This window comes from Salmo salar, chromosome 14 (genome assembly GCF_965601325.2).
Source record: "Salmo salar chromosome 14, fSalSal1, whole genome shotgun sequence".
NCBI classification, from domain to species: domain Eukaryota; kingdom Metazoa; phylum Chordata; class Actinopteri; order Salmoniformes; family Salmonidae; genus Salmo; species Salmo salar.
The window spans coordinates 20085827-20100000 of record NC_138304.1 but is presented as its reverse complement, the minus strand read 5'-3'; the positions used below and the strand labels follow the sequence as shown (position 1 = coordinate 20100000).

Genomic DNA, 14174 nt, shown 5'->3' with positions numbered 1-14174 from the left:
ATAAAGTTGTATTTTTATTCTATAGAGACAAGAATGTGTTCATGAAGAGGTTCAAGGTGGGTTACAGCAGCAACGGCTCTGACTGGACCATGGTGAATGAAGACAACGACGCCAAGCCTAGGGTAAGGGAAGCAGCCAGGGAATTCATGTTTTGGAATTCACCTCCTCCCACAGAGACCCACTGATCAATAGAAAATAATTCCGATCATATAGGATGTTGCCAAGATTGATGTTGACAAGAGCGCAACATGTCCTGTTGATCAAGTCAAAGATGACATGTCAGTGTGTGGAAGCCATCAGCACCTAGCTAGTCCAAATATCCAGCAGTACTCTCCGTACTCCCTGTCACGGTCACAAGACATTGAACATCCATCTATTCCAGATGGTGGGACTCCTGATTTATGGCAGACAGAGGAAGATCTTATTTGTGTCCCAAATGGCACCCTGTTCCCTATGTAGTGCCCTACTTTGGACGAGGGCCCATAGGCCTCTTGTCCAAAGTAGTTTACAGCATAGAGAATAGGGTGCTATTTGGGATGACGCCCTAGATATCCCCCTGCCCTGTTTCCTGTGTCTTTTTATAAAGCTCCTTTCCAGCCTCCAATCTTCAAAGACGAACGGAGAGGAAGTCTATTTCAGTGGCTTCAGCCATACATCCCGGTAGCATCTCAAATGGAACCCTATTCCCTATATAGTGTACTACTCTGGTCAAAAGTAGTGCACTATATAGGGAATAGTGAGCCATTTGGGAGGCAGGGAGAATGTTTTTCAAAATGTCACACCAGGCTTCACTTTGATTGAGCGTTTTAGAGGGAAACATAAGAACCTAGGGCCTGGCACCATGGTGGTAGCAGGCCTGGTGTCCCGGACTCCCACTACCTGCTCACAGCATGGGCTAACCATTTTCACATGTCCTCTCGCTTTAAATAATATATTAAGGAGGAACTCATAGATCCTAGAGGTCTTCAAAGAAATGTGTTTTGTTTTGATAGAAAGTGGATTCTTTTTCAATAGACTGGAGCCTCAAGGTGTGTGTGTGTGTGTGTATGTTTGCGTGCATGCATTTGTGTGAATCCTAACTAACAAACGTTCCTTTTCTCCTGGCTCTCTTCTAGATCTTCATTGGGAACCAGAACCATGACACCCCAGAGCTGCGTACGCTGGGCCCTCTGCTGACTCGCTTCCTCAGGGTTTACCCAGAGAGAGCCACCCCCGAGGGCCTGGGCCTCAGACTGGAGCTGCTGGGCTGTGAGATCCAGGGTGAGATAGTGCAAACATCTCACACACACACGTTTGGCTTAACAATGACAGCAACAGAGTGAACAAACAGATCTTGGACCAGACTAGCGTTATTTAAAAATAAATAAAAAGAATAATAATTATTTAACCTTTATTTAACTAGGCAAGTCAGTTAAGAACAAATTCTTATTTATAATGACGGCCTACCCCGGTCAAAACCTAACCCAGACGACGCTGGGTCAATTGTGCGCAGCCCTATGGGACTCCCAATCACGGCCGGTTGTGATACAGCCTGAAATCGAACCAGGGTGTCTGTAGTGACGCCTCTAGCACTGAGATGCCGTGCCTTAGACCGCTGTGCCACTCTGGAGCCGCCCGAGCAGTACAGTATTAGGATTAAAGGACTCCTGAGACAGGGTCTAGAGTTAGACATCAATCATAGTGGCCTCAGATGGAATCCCAGATAGGCTTCACTCACCTACTCCTCGCTACAGACCTGAGACCTGGGTGAGTGACAAGCCTTGGGCAGTAGGGGGAGTAGTTGTGTAGACTTTTCTGCTTGATGACACTGTGTACCCTACCTGTCAGTCAGTGTGTTATGTGGGAGGGTTAAGACATGAAAGGCTGTCGCCTGCCAGGGCAGATTGCACTGACTCTGGGCTGGAGGGGGGAGGAACAGTCACAGTGGGACGGCGAGGTGGGAGTGGGGATGAGGTGGGGGTGAGGTGGGATTGGGAGTGGGGGTGGGAGAGTGAGTGGCTGCGGGTTGGGGATATCTAGGTCTGGTATGGGGTGTCTGGTTACCTTAGTAGGGAGGAAGATGAGGATCAGTTAGTACAGGCCAGACGGTGGGGTAGCGGACGGGAGAGGAGGGGAGAGGAGGTGGAAAAAAGAGGAAAGGAGGGGAGAAGAGGTGGAAAAAAGAGGAGAGGAGGGGAGAAGAGGTGGAAAAAAGAGGAGAGGGAGTGTGGTGGCTCCCTTTATCTGTCTCAAATCAATATGATCTCCACATCAAAGAGAGAGCATGAGAGCATCCGAACACACACTAACTTGGGAACAAGCACACACTCACACTCACAGGGCCGCATCGGGAAATCCACTATGAGCAATCTACTCTAATTATATTCCCAATTCTCCTTCACACCTTGATTCCAACCCCTCTGCAGCTACCAGGCTCTCCACACTTGGCTCTCCACACTCCGACTTTCTGTATCGATCTTGCTACCAGGAGCAACCAGCCTCTCTCCACAGTCTCATGTTACCGGATCGTTTCCTATCTCCACCCAGACCATGTGCCCTGGAAGCCTGCTTGGTTTCACCATGTCAGTGTCATCATCATCTAAAATCAAACAAACGGCCATATCCCCTAATCCAATCACAAACGTTGACCTGTAAACTGGCTGCTTACTATAACCAAACAGCAGAGGTATCATTTCCCTGAAGGATTCCTCTCTCTCTCTCTCTCTCTCTATCTCTCTCTCTCTCTCTCTCTCCACCCCCTCACTCTCTCCTCTCTCTTTCCCTCTCCAGAACCCACAACTCTCCCACCAACCACGCCTGTAGCGATCACGTTTGCTGAAACCACGTTCGCTGCCACCACGACCGCGTCTGTGACCACGCCCGCACCGACGTCAGAAGAGTGTGACGACGAGCAGGCCAGCTGTCACAGTGGAACAGGAACAGGAACAGGAGGGGAGGACTACGACACAACAGGTGCTGACCACCAACCTCCCTTGTTCTCTCTCGTCATCCCACTCTCCTTCTCATGCCCACCCTTTCTCTATCTATCCATCCTCATCACATCTCTCTCACTCTTCTCTACCCTACCCTAGAGGATTTATTGTTTGTATATCGTTGTATTTTACATTTGTGTTACTGTCCTTGTGTATTCATGTTTTGTATTTTTTGGTGGACCCTAGGAAGAATAGCTCCTGCTTATGCAATTGCTAATGGGGATCCAAATATCTATCTATCTAATATATCTGATCTATCTATCCATCATTTGTGTTTGTATCCCTGACTGGGGGTTTGACCCACCCTCTGATCCATGAACCCCCCTGACTGTGCCCATCTGTGTCTGACAGGTGACACCACAGTGGCAGACCCTATCATGGAGGGAGACCGCATACCAGGTGAGAATGTCCATAAACTACCGGCTCATGTACTCCACCCATCCGTTCATGCATCCATCCCTCTCTCCGTCTCTCTTTTATTGTCTGTCTATAAAGCACATGAGGCAGATAATCATGGTTGGATTTTGACATGAAATACAGAACAGGATGGTAGATCTATCTTTTTTTAATGTCTTTTTTTCTCAATGCGTATTATTTTATTTTTTTTGTCTTTTTTTGTATTTTCATCCCCTTTTTTCTCCCCAATGGGTAGTAGTTACAGTCTTGTCTCATCGCTGCAACTCCCGTACGGACTCGGGAGAGGTGAAGGTCGAGAGCCATGCGTCCTCTGAAACAAAACCCAACCAAGCCGCACTGCTTCTTGACACAATGCCTATATAATTGATGTCATCCAAACTACAGAGATGTTGCCAGATCTATGTGTGCTGTTGACCAGTGCTGGGTCCTGGTCTAATGTAGTGCGCTCTAAAATAAATAGGGTGCCATTTGGAACACAGCCAGTGTTTGGCCTTGAGATGGAAAAACATAACTGCAGAAACAGAAAAAAGGAGCCTTGAGTCTCAATTAACTGAGCAAAAGAGTCATATGACAACAACCAGAGGGTACAACAACAGTTAGTTCTAATCTGACTACTGCAACAACGTCTGACAACAAAAGAAACATTCTTTGTAAAATAAAGAAAAAGGGGGAAAAAAGATAGCTAATGTCAAACATGTGTCCATAAAATGTATATAGTATGTATAAGTTGGAAGTAGAAGCCTGAGTATGATTGTTTATTAGTTTACTCCAATTAGGGGAGGGGTGGTAGGGTTAGGGGAAAATAAAAAAGAAGGAAAATATATTTAAAATAATTGACCTCAACATGTATATGGGGGATTGAAAATGATGCAGACAAAAGATTGATAGAAGCCACAATCTATCTGCAATAGTAAAGCATTATTTTTACTCATAGCTGTAGCACTAATTTGGATGCTGTGATTAACCACTGCCACCATGTTATGTTTTGTCCCAAATAGCCCATAATTCCCTTTATATTGCACTACTTTTGACCAGGGCCCATTGGGCTCTGATCAAAAGTAGTGCACTATATAGGGAATAGGGGCCCATTTGTAGCTGGCATAGAGGGGATGAAAAACACGTTTTTTGAGGTGTACATTCTGGAAATGGTTTAGTCTTCATTACTGTTCTGTTCGTGGCACTCTTCCTTCTCTCTGGAAGATCCCTTCACTCTTCCTTCTCCTGGTACTAAACACATGGATCTGTGAATCTGTCTTTTGTTTAATATGAAATATTGTATCTAAGTTTGAGTGCCTTCAAGTTACTGTCAGAAATTGTAATTTTCCTGAAGAAAAATGGTGTGCTTGCTTCTTCAGCTGTTCAAAAGTATTTTCATATATTTTATTTGTTAGAGGGAAATGATAAATTACACGTTGATACTTCGTTACCTCACTCTCTATTCACGTTGTGTAATATTAAGTCAATAATAGTTACAGCCAGAGGAAACGAGCTAGGTTACTTACAAGGTCGACCTCTTTTCCAGAGTACCTGTGGTTTGCGTGTGACTTTGGCTGGGCGGACAACCCATCGTTCTGCGGCTGGACACTGGAGACGGATGCTGGTGCTGGGTGGATGATTCAGACCAGCGGGGCCCCTACAGTCCACAAAGGACCCAACCTAGATCACACAGGTGAGAGGACAGAGAATGCATATACACACACACACACACACACACACACACACACACACACACACACACACACACACACACAGACACACACACACACACACACACACACACACACAGACACACACACACACACACACACACACACACAACACAGAGTGCACACACACGACACAGAGTGCATGTGGACACACACACACACACACACAATAATATTACTGTAGTAAATAAGGACTATCACAATGAACATGGACTCAGCAAATAGCTACTTAGCTTGTCTCTTACTGCCCTCTAAAGGAGGTCCAGGAAATTTCATCTACATGCAGCTGGCTGCTGAGACCGAAAGGAAGGAGAAGGAGGCAAAAGAGGAGAGGATGGAGGAGAGGGTGGCACGCCTAGCCAGCCTGCCCGTCACCGCCCCTGACGCAGACCTGTGTGTGTCCTTCTGGTACCACATGTTCGGGGAGCACGCTGGCACCCTGCACATCAAACAGAGCAGGGAGACAGAGGAGGGACGGGCTGAGGCACTGCTCTGGACTGTCAGTGGACACCAGGGCAGCCGATGGAGGGAGGGACGAGTGCTGGTGCCCCACTCTAACAAACCCTATAAGGTAAAGGCTAGACCTTGGTCATGAGCCTGTTAGACCTTGGTTAGGTTCCAAATGGCACCACATTCCCTTGTAATGCACCATTTGGGCCCTAGTCAGAAGTAATGCACTATATGGGCCCTATGGTCAGAAGTAATGCATTATTTGGGCCCTAGTCAGAAGTAATGCATTATGTGGGCCCTAGTCAGAAGTAATGACTTTATATGGGCCCTGTGGTCAGAAGTAATGCATTATATAGCAGTATTTCACGTATATGTTTGTGTTGTTGTTGCTAGGTGGTGATTGAGGGAGTGGGAGACAGGAGCACAGGACATATCGCGCTGGACAATATCAAGATCCTGGATGGACTCACAACAGAGGAGTGTAAGGGTAAGTGTCACTGCCCTGGCCTATAACTCTTTGCGAGGGCTGCACAGCCTGGTTGGAATATTCCTGGAATCAGGAGGGAATTAGTAGGAAATAAGCAGGAAATACGGATTCCTCCAACCAGGATTTCTGGAAAAACTGAAACATTTGGGAAAGTTAGCGGAATTTTGCAACCCTCTTTGCTCTCTAGTTTTGGTGCTTTATTACACTTCTGATCCTGCTTAAGATGTGTAACAACTCAAATAACGTGGCCATTTTGGATGGGTGTTGTTTTTCCCCCTTTAGATCCAGATATACCAGAGGCTCCTACGTCCCAGCCAACAGAGATCTGCATATTCCGTAAGTACACTACCTCAGTGCTCATTCATGGTTATAATATTTTTTTAAAGCTTGTGGGTGACGAGCCTCCTAACGTCTAACCTATGCTAAGCCTATATGTATCCAGCTGTTCATACTTTTTTAAGGCTCTTTCCATCCTTAAAAAATAAAGTGAAGCGAGACAGGAAAGGAAGGAGGAGAGATGGTGTGCTAGAAGGCCCCCACACCAGCACTGGCATACATGTGCGTTCCGAAGGCAGCGGCAGGAACTGATAGACCACCCCAGGCCACTAAAGTCGTTTTTTTCTGTCTCCATTTCAGCAATAGACCCGTACTACCCAGCGGTAGTGGAGAACAGCGAGCTGGGTGGCCCAGGCAACATGCTGAAAACCCTGGACCCCATCCTCATCACCATCATCGCTATGAGCGCTCTGGGGGTCTTGCTGGGGGCTATCTGTGGTGTCGTCCTTTACTGTGCCTGCTCACACGGCCACATGTCCGACAGCAGGAACTTGTCCGCTCTGGAGAACTATAACTTTGAGCTGGTGGACGGAGTCAAGCTAAAGAAGGACAGCAAGCTGAATGCACAGAACAGCTACTCAGAGGCGTAAGCTAAAGGCGTGAGCTTCCTCTGAGGGAAGGGAGCACAAGCAGCCTCATAGCTGGAGGAACTAGACCACCGGACGGAGGGTTGGGACCCAAACGGCACCGTATTCCATATATACTGCACTATGTAGGGGATAGGGTGCCCTGTAGTGCACTATGTAGGGGATAGGGTGCCATTTTGGACGCAGTCAGCCGTAGAGATGGTAGGAGGTTGTGACCGAGTCATGATATTCTCAGGAGCTGCAGTGAAAGGAATTTACCAGTAGGGGGCACTGTGTATAAAGAAAATGTGTACAGCAAAAAGGATGATTTAGTTTTTGGGATGTTTTGTGACGTGCTTTGTTTTTATGTAATCATGCTGGTGTTGAGACCAATTAATATGAAAGTATTTATCATGTTTTTGTTATTTTTCTTCTGAAAATATATGATTTTTCATTTTTCTTCTGAAGTCAATACTGTTTCACAGAAAGAAAGAGCATAAAAACTTTGATTCACTATCCTGACGTGCGGCTGGCTATTCAGCTGGCCATGTTATGTTTCTGTTGTATGTCTGCATCGATTTGTGCATTTTGTGTGAGTATATGTGCTTGTGTGTGTGTGCTTGTGTGCTTGTGCTTGTGTGCGTGTGTGTGTGTGTGTGTGTGCGTGTGCGTGTGTGTGCGTGTGTGTGTGTGTGTGTGTGTGCGTGCGCGTGCGCGTGTGTGCGTGCGCGTGTGCGTGTGTGTCCAGAGGGGTGCTTGCCCTGGCCCTAGACCTGTGTCTAGTTCCGACAGTGCCTTTTGAAAGTTTGTGTTGCCTTTTCTCTACTGATTCTGTTCATAGCAGTAGGCATAGGCATCCACTGGTAGAGTCTGATTCTGTTCTGATCACAGCAGTACATAGGCATCCACTGGTAGAGTCTGATTCTGTTCTGTACATAATTATGTATAAGCATCGGCTGGTAGAGTCTGATTCTGTTCTGATCATAAGAGTGCGTAGCCATCGGCTGGTAGAGTCTGATTGGCAGGACTTCATGCCATCCCCATAGTACATGACACATCCAACTTATTGTACATAGGTTTTAATATATTTGAGCGGCCTTTTATATAAAAAAAAAATACAAACTGCTGCAGTATCCTTTCTTTGTGCTCTCTGTATCATAGGTGATGTTGTCTGGATGTCATCATGTATTTAATGGGTATTTTGTGTTGTTATGTTCCATTGGTGCTCTCACAATGCTGCCTGGAAAAAGAGTGCGTTATTATGGCCAATGGTTATGTTCGCTACAAGAAGAGAGTGAGGAGCCCATCGGCTGTCTGAAATGACACCCTATTCCCTGATCAATAGTAGTGCACTATATAGGGAATAGTGTGGCATTTGGGACGCAACCAGACGACAGACTGGAGGGGGTGAAGCATCTCTAGGAGAGAAAAAAATGTATGCCACTGCTATGACAATACTTGGGCCAGTTTCCCAGACACAGATTAAGAATCTCTTTGAGAATGCTTTTTAGTCCTGGACAAGGCTTAATTTGGGTTCTGGGGAACTGGCCCTACATGTCTATGGTAGAATGATGGACCTTGCTGGAATGAAAGATACTCTTCTGCCATGCTGTTTTCATGTACTGTAGCTTACATCCTATGTGCTCTCCTTTTGTCTGTATTGAACGCTAACGTAAAGAGTTCATGAAAAACGATGTACTATATAAAACAGCGAAAACATGGATCCAAGGTTCAATAAATGGATGTAATATAGCTATACCGTTTATTCCTTCAGCCGGGGTCTATTTGAGCTTCTATGTTTCGCCTCTGTCATGTTTCCTTCATTCAGGGAACCTAGTTAGACAGATGCTTCATGGTTCTGCTTTGAGCTCTTAATGGTATTCCATATTCCATAGGATTAGAATCATTCGAATTAGAATGAGTCATTCCTGTTTCTATGGTTCCACCACTCAAAAATGTAAGGGCCTAATGTTTTGGTGTGGTCCTCTTCAATAGGAAAGGATGCTGCAGCACTAGATGTGAAAACAATGTTGCACTGATATATTTAAAAGATCTTTGTGTTGTTTATGATATTGTTTTGTGAAAAAAAGAGAGAGAGAAAGCGAGAGAAGGATAAGACAGTGTTACAGATAACTATTTTATATGGTTTCAGATGACATGATATAATTCTGAAATGTACAATTATGGAGATGTTTTTCATTATTGAAAAAGCTATACACGTCTCTTTACTTACGTAATGTTTATATTTAGTTGGTATGTTATATCACCTTGTGTTTTTGTACTGTCACAAATGTCTGTGCCATTTTTTTCTACAAAATGTTTTTTTTTTTCAATACTGCTAAATGTAATTTGCCATCCCAGATATAAAAAAAAGAAAAGAAAAAATGATTAAGCAGTTAAGGCCTTATTGACTGAGGTAATTATGTTTCTATACTTGGACCCAAATGTCCGCATTCCCTATACTGTGCAATACCTTTGTCCAGGGCCCATAGGGCTCTAGTCAAAAGTAGTGCACTATGTAGGGAATATGGTGCCATTTGACTCCCTGGTCAGCTTCAATACCTATGTTGTCTCTGACTGATCAATGACTACTACTTTCCAAAGAATTGGATCAAATAAATGTTTGAATAAGATTCATTCTTTCAAGTGGGTTCAGCTCAAAGATAAGGGGCAAATCCTAACTTCCATTTACATCTAATTTATATTTACAGTGGGTTTCCATAGCAGACGACAAGGGACGTTGAAACATCGAAATCCTTTCATTTTCAATAGAGGGAAGCGAAGTGAGCGAGGGCGCGAACAGGGCCAAAATTGAGGATGGCTGAATTTTATGCAAATACTCTGCCATTGACCAATCCCTTTGGCTTCCAGCCTCTGCTGGATTGGCTGTTGATACCTAACAGTACCTAGCATGCTTTTTGTTTGCTTGCACCCCACATGAGGGTGAAGCTAGCGTGGCTATATGATTTAAAGCTGATAGTGGAAATCCCCTGTTAGATCTGGATTCAATCAATATCGCAAAAAATCCACAAATGTAAAGGTAATTTCATAATGAGCCGACATATGCAACATTTACCGTGAATGCAGTCTCCGCGGACGCGGGAACATTGCCTTTAAATTTCAATTGCGCTATAACGCGGATCTTCCACAATACTTCTGCGATATGGATTGAATCCAATATAAATTAGACTTAAATTGAAGTCAGGATTTGCCCCATCTACCCGGACTTGTCTCTTTCTCGTGTGGCCTGTGTAATCTCCACATTGAACACTGGAGGACAGTGTTGTATAAAACGCTTTGTATTGCAACGGCTGTAGCATGACCTCCCCCAAATCAATGGCAACAAATCAAGAGCATCATCACTCCGTTTCTCATTCAGTAGATTAGGGCATACATGATCAAATAAAGTAAATTACCAGCGCTACTCAGTTCCTGTAAAGTTCAGCTGTTGCAGGTAGAGATACCATGTGCGAAGACTTGCATGGTTAGGATGAGGTTTCCTGAGAAAGCCACCATGATTAAGTGCCATCACCCCCATAGAGCTATCAGGCATAGAGCTATACTTAATATCACCATAGAGCTATACTTAATATCACCATAGAGCTATACTTAATATCACCATAGAGCTATACTTAATATCACCGTAGAGCTATACTTAATATCACCGTAGAGCTATACTTAATATCACCGTAGAGCTATACTTAATATCACCGTAGAGCTATACTTAATATCACCGTAGAGCTATACTTAATATCACCGTAGAGCTATACTTAATATCACCATAGAGCTATACTTAATATCACCATAGAGCTATACTTAATATCACCATAGAGCTATACTTAATATCACCATAGAGCTATACTTAATATCACCATAGAGCTATACTTAATATCACCATAGAGCTATACTTAATATCACCATAGAGCTATACTTAATATCACCATAGAGCTATACTTAATATCACCATAGAGCTATACTTAATATCACCATAGAGCTATACTTAATATCACCATAGAGCTATACTTAATATCACCATAGAGCTATACTTAATATCACCATAGAGCTATACTTAATATCACCGTAGAGCTATACTTAATATCACCATAGAGCTATACTTAATATCACCGTAGAGCTATACTTAATATCACCATAGAGCTATACTTAATATCACCGTAGAGCTATACTTAATATCACCGTAGAGCTATACTTAATATCACCATAGAGCTATACTTAATATCACCGTAGAGCTATACTTAATATCACCATAGAGCTATACTTAATAAAGGCTTTATTCTTTCACCATTACACAGCAAAGACAGCACAGAATGCTGTATGTACAGCAATGTAAGGCTGACCTCAAAACCCAAAACAGGGAAAAGGTTGTTCAGGCATTTTCCTGAGAATGTCCTTTTGAACCACACTTCCCACAGCCCACTTGATAGGGCAGGCCTACCAAAATATGCCCTACTTGTGCTTCTCTCTGTTAGTGGGTTTGCTGCACTCTGTGGGACCTGACATTCCTCCCTGGTTTAGACAACATATGTTTTTAACATAATGAGTAACATAACTTGTGCACTGGAACTGAGGACCTAAACACAAAGTACAGATATCCTGATTGGGCATTTTTAAATGACAAAAGACAAACAAATATGACAGCAACATTTGAAATGTTGTTTTGGTTGTGACTAAGTATTTGGCTGCACAATAACATTATCCTAACATCATCAAATACATTGATTAGAATATAAAGGACTATCAGTCTGTGTTTATGTAATGTCTTTCATTTACAGCTTAATTGGAACCTAGATTAATTTCTCATTACTTATCCATTGATCATTTACTAATTGAATTGAATTATAATGTATGACTCATACATTAGCACTGATTAAGTTAAACATGTATTCATTATGGGATGGTAATTAGGAGGTACTAGATGAGTGGCTGATGATTTGGGGGAGAGATCCCTGTTGCTTCATGTGAGTGTTATTTAGCCACAGGGGGGGCTCAAGTATGCACAACAGCAGCTGTGCAGTCATTGGTTGATGACACAATGTCTAAATGTGTGCAGATCTAGGCAAGTGGCAAGGCCCCCAACATTTATAGATACCCCTACCCGAGGTATAACGAAACACAACCACGTTTTACCATATCTCTAAGGTCTCCCATGAATGAAATGAATGGTTGTGTAAAAATATTTGACTGCAAACGCGGTTACATTTATACTGTCGATATTGTGACACACCCACTTAACTCTAACAGTGCAGAATAATGAGCTGTGGGGTGATCCGTTTTCATTTCTACAATTCAGTACAGGCAGTCAACAGATGCAGCTTGCGTACCAAATGAGACCCATTGACTAACTGGAATGTTATCCCAGCCTGAATAATGGAGGGATAGTAATGGAGGGATAGTAATGGAGGGATAGTTGGTTGTCTGGTTGTGAAGGAAAGTCTGTGAAAGGGCTGTCACAGACAGACTTGCCTTTAGATCTTTCCAACGCCTAATTGGCCTGTGGGTGGAGTTTATTATGTTGAATGTGGCCAGAAGTCCTTCAGGTCATATTCCTTTGGAAGTCCGGTAGGATGATAATTTGGCCGATATTAACTGTGGTTGGTTGGCATTGATTATGGACTGGGGCACGCCCAGCTGGAGAGTGACATAACCTGTGAGGGTTACTTAGAAGTTAGTTAGAGTGTAGCTAGGTCATAGACTATGACTAAGAAGCATTGGTTATGAGGGACATAGTACAGATACACACACATATACATTTGATGAGGATCCCTGGGCTTTGATGGACAGTAAAAGGGTTGCAGAGGAGGTGGAGCAGATCAAGTATGATGCACAAAGACCACTATCTCACAGTCAATCCCCATCCACCATAGATGATTACATACTGCAAGTTTTACCATTCTAAGGCACCTCTTGTTTGCCATAAATGGGGCATATGTCCGTGTTGGGATTACTGTAGTTTCCAAGACCAATGCATGAGTCACCTCAACATGAAAGCTCATACTTCACATGCGTGACCAGTTCAGGTGTCACATGGGCTAGCCAGCCATGGTTGGTAGCGAAATAGGTTGCAAATGAGGTAATGTATGCCAGCAATTTGCAGATGGCATTTTGGCCTAACATAATTGCAAGAGTAGGGGCTAAACATACTGTATAAAATCCACCTTAGACTGGAAAAAATGACAGTGTCTGAGCCCACTTGCCTTAGAGCTGATTACCTTAGTCACAAGATCAAACAACTGTATGCATTTTTGTCAGGCAGGACCATACAGGGAGTTTTTCCTAGCCACCGTGCTTCTACATCTGCATTGCTTGCTGTTTGGGGTTTTAGGCTGGGATTCTGTAGAAGCACTTTGTGACATCTGCTGATGTAAAAAGGGCTTAATAAATACATTTGATTGATTGATTTGATTGAGGCAGCAGTGAATTATAGCAGTTTGTCTATTTAACAGCAACCAAAAAGTGAAGTTTACATTCATCATAAATATTCAGAGTTTATATTTCTGACGATTGTATCTGTGTGCTTACAGGTCTATATATTAAAATATCCTAATGTTGTTTGTTTGTGTATGTAGAGCAGACAACTGACTACTTGCAATTTTGGGATACAATATCTATCAATTTAACCACTTTTGCAGTAAAACATTGTTATACAACTGTCCATTTCATATATGGGATAACTTAGAGATATGGAAACATGGTTGTGCTTTGTTATACGTTGGGTAGGAGTATCTCAAAAGTGGAAGCCCTTTTTGAGGATATGCCACTAAGCTTATCGTCACTGTTCTCATTTGACTATGCACACACACTCATTCCAAGAACACATCATATCTTTTATAATAATGTTTAACAGAGGAATAAATAAATTAAACATATATTACGCAGAGCCCTACTCAGTGTCAGTGATATGTCTTGTCTTGTTTTTCAGTTTACACCACCTAGAAAATACATTGTAACTCTTTTATAATATATTATAATATATTTCACTTAGCAGACCCATTTATCCAAAGCGAGTGACTTACAGTCATGCGCGCGCATTTTTATGAAAAAAGGGAGCAAACTTATTTAGCAGACTCAAAGTAAGATAGCATAAATGATGTTGTCTTACAAACAAACAATGCTCTGCCAAGTAAACAAGAGGGTCACTAAAGCTTCCTGTTTCACTGATCACATAAACAACCCAATAGTGGTTTCACTAAACTACAGTGTCTCTCAGGAGGAGTTTACTATT

At 43.1% G+C, this 14174-nt stretch overlaps 1 protein-coding gene across 1 annotated transcript in view; it reads left to right on the top strand.

The window, feature by feature from the left end:
* Positions 1-9567, top strand: part of LOC106568842 (neuropilin-1a) — a 53226-nt gene extending 43659 nt beyond the window's left edge. Inside the window, exons 10-18 of the mRNA XM_014139560.3 lie at positions 26-122; positions 1116-1260; positions 2770-2952; positions 3324-3371; positions 4912-5058; positions 5353-5666; positions 5939-6032; positions 6315-6368; positions 6669-9567. Of these exons, the coding sequence (XP_013995035.2) occupies positions 26-122; positions 1116-1260; positions 2770-2952; positions 3324-3371; positions 4912-5058; positions 5353-5666; positions 5939-6032; positions 6315-6368; positions 6669-6958 (1372 nt within the window). The 3' untranslated portion in view covers positions 6959-9567. The remainder of the gene's footprint in view (positions 1-25; positions 123-1115; positions 1261-2769; positions 2953-3323; positions 3372-4911; positions 5059-5352; positions 5667-5938; positions 6033-6314; positions 6369-6668) is intronic.
* The last annotated feature ends 4607 nt before the right edge of the window (positions 9568-14174 follow it).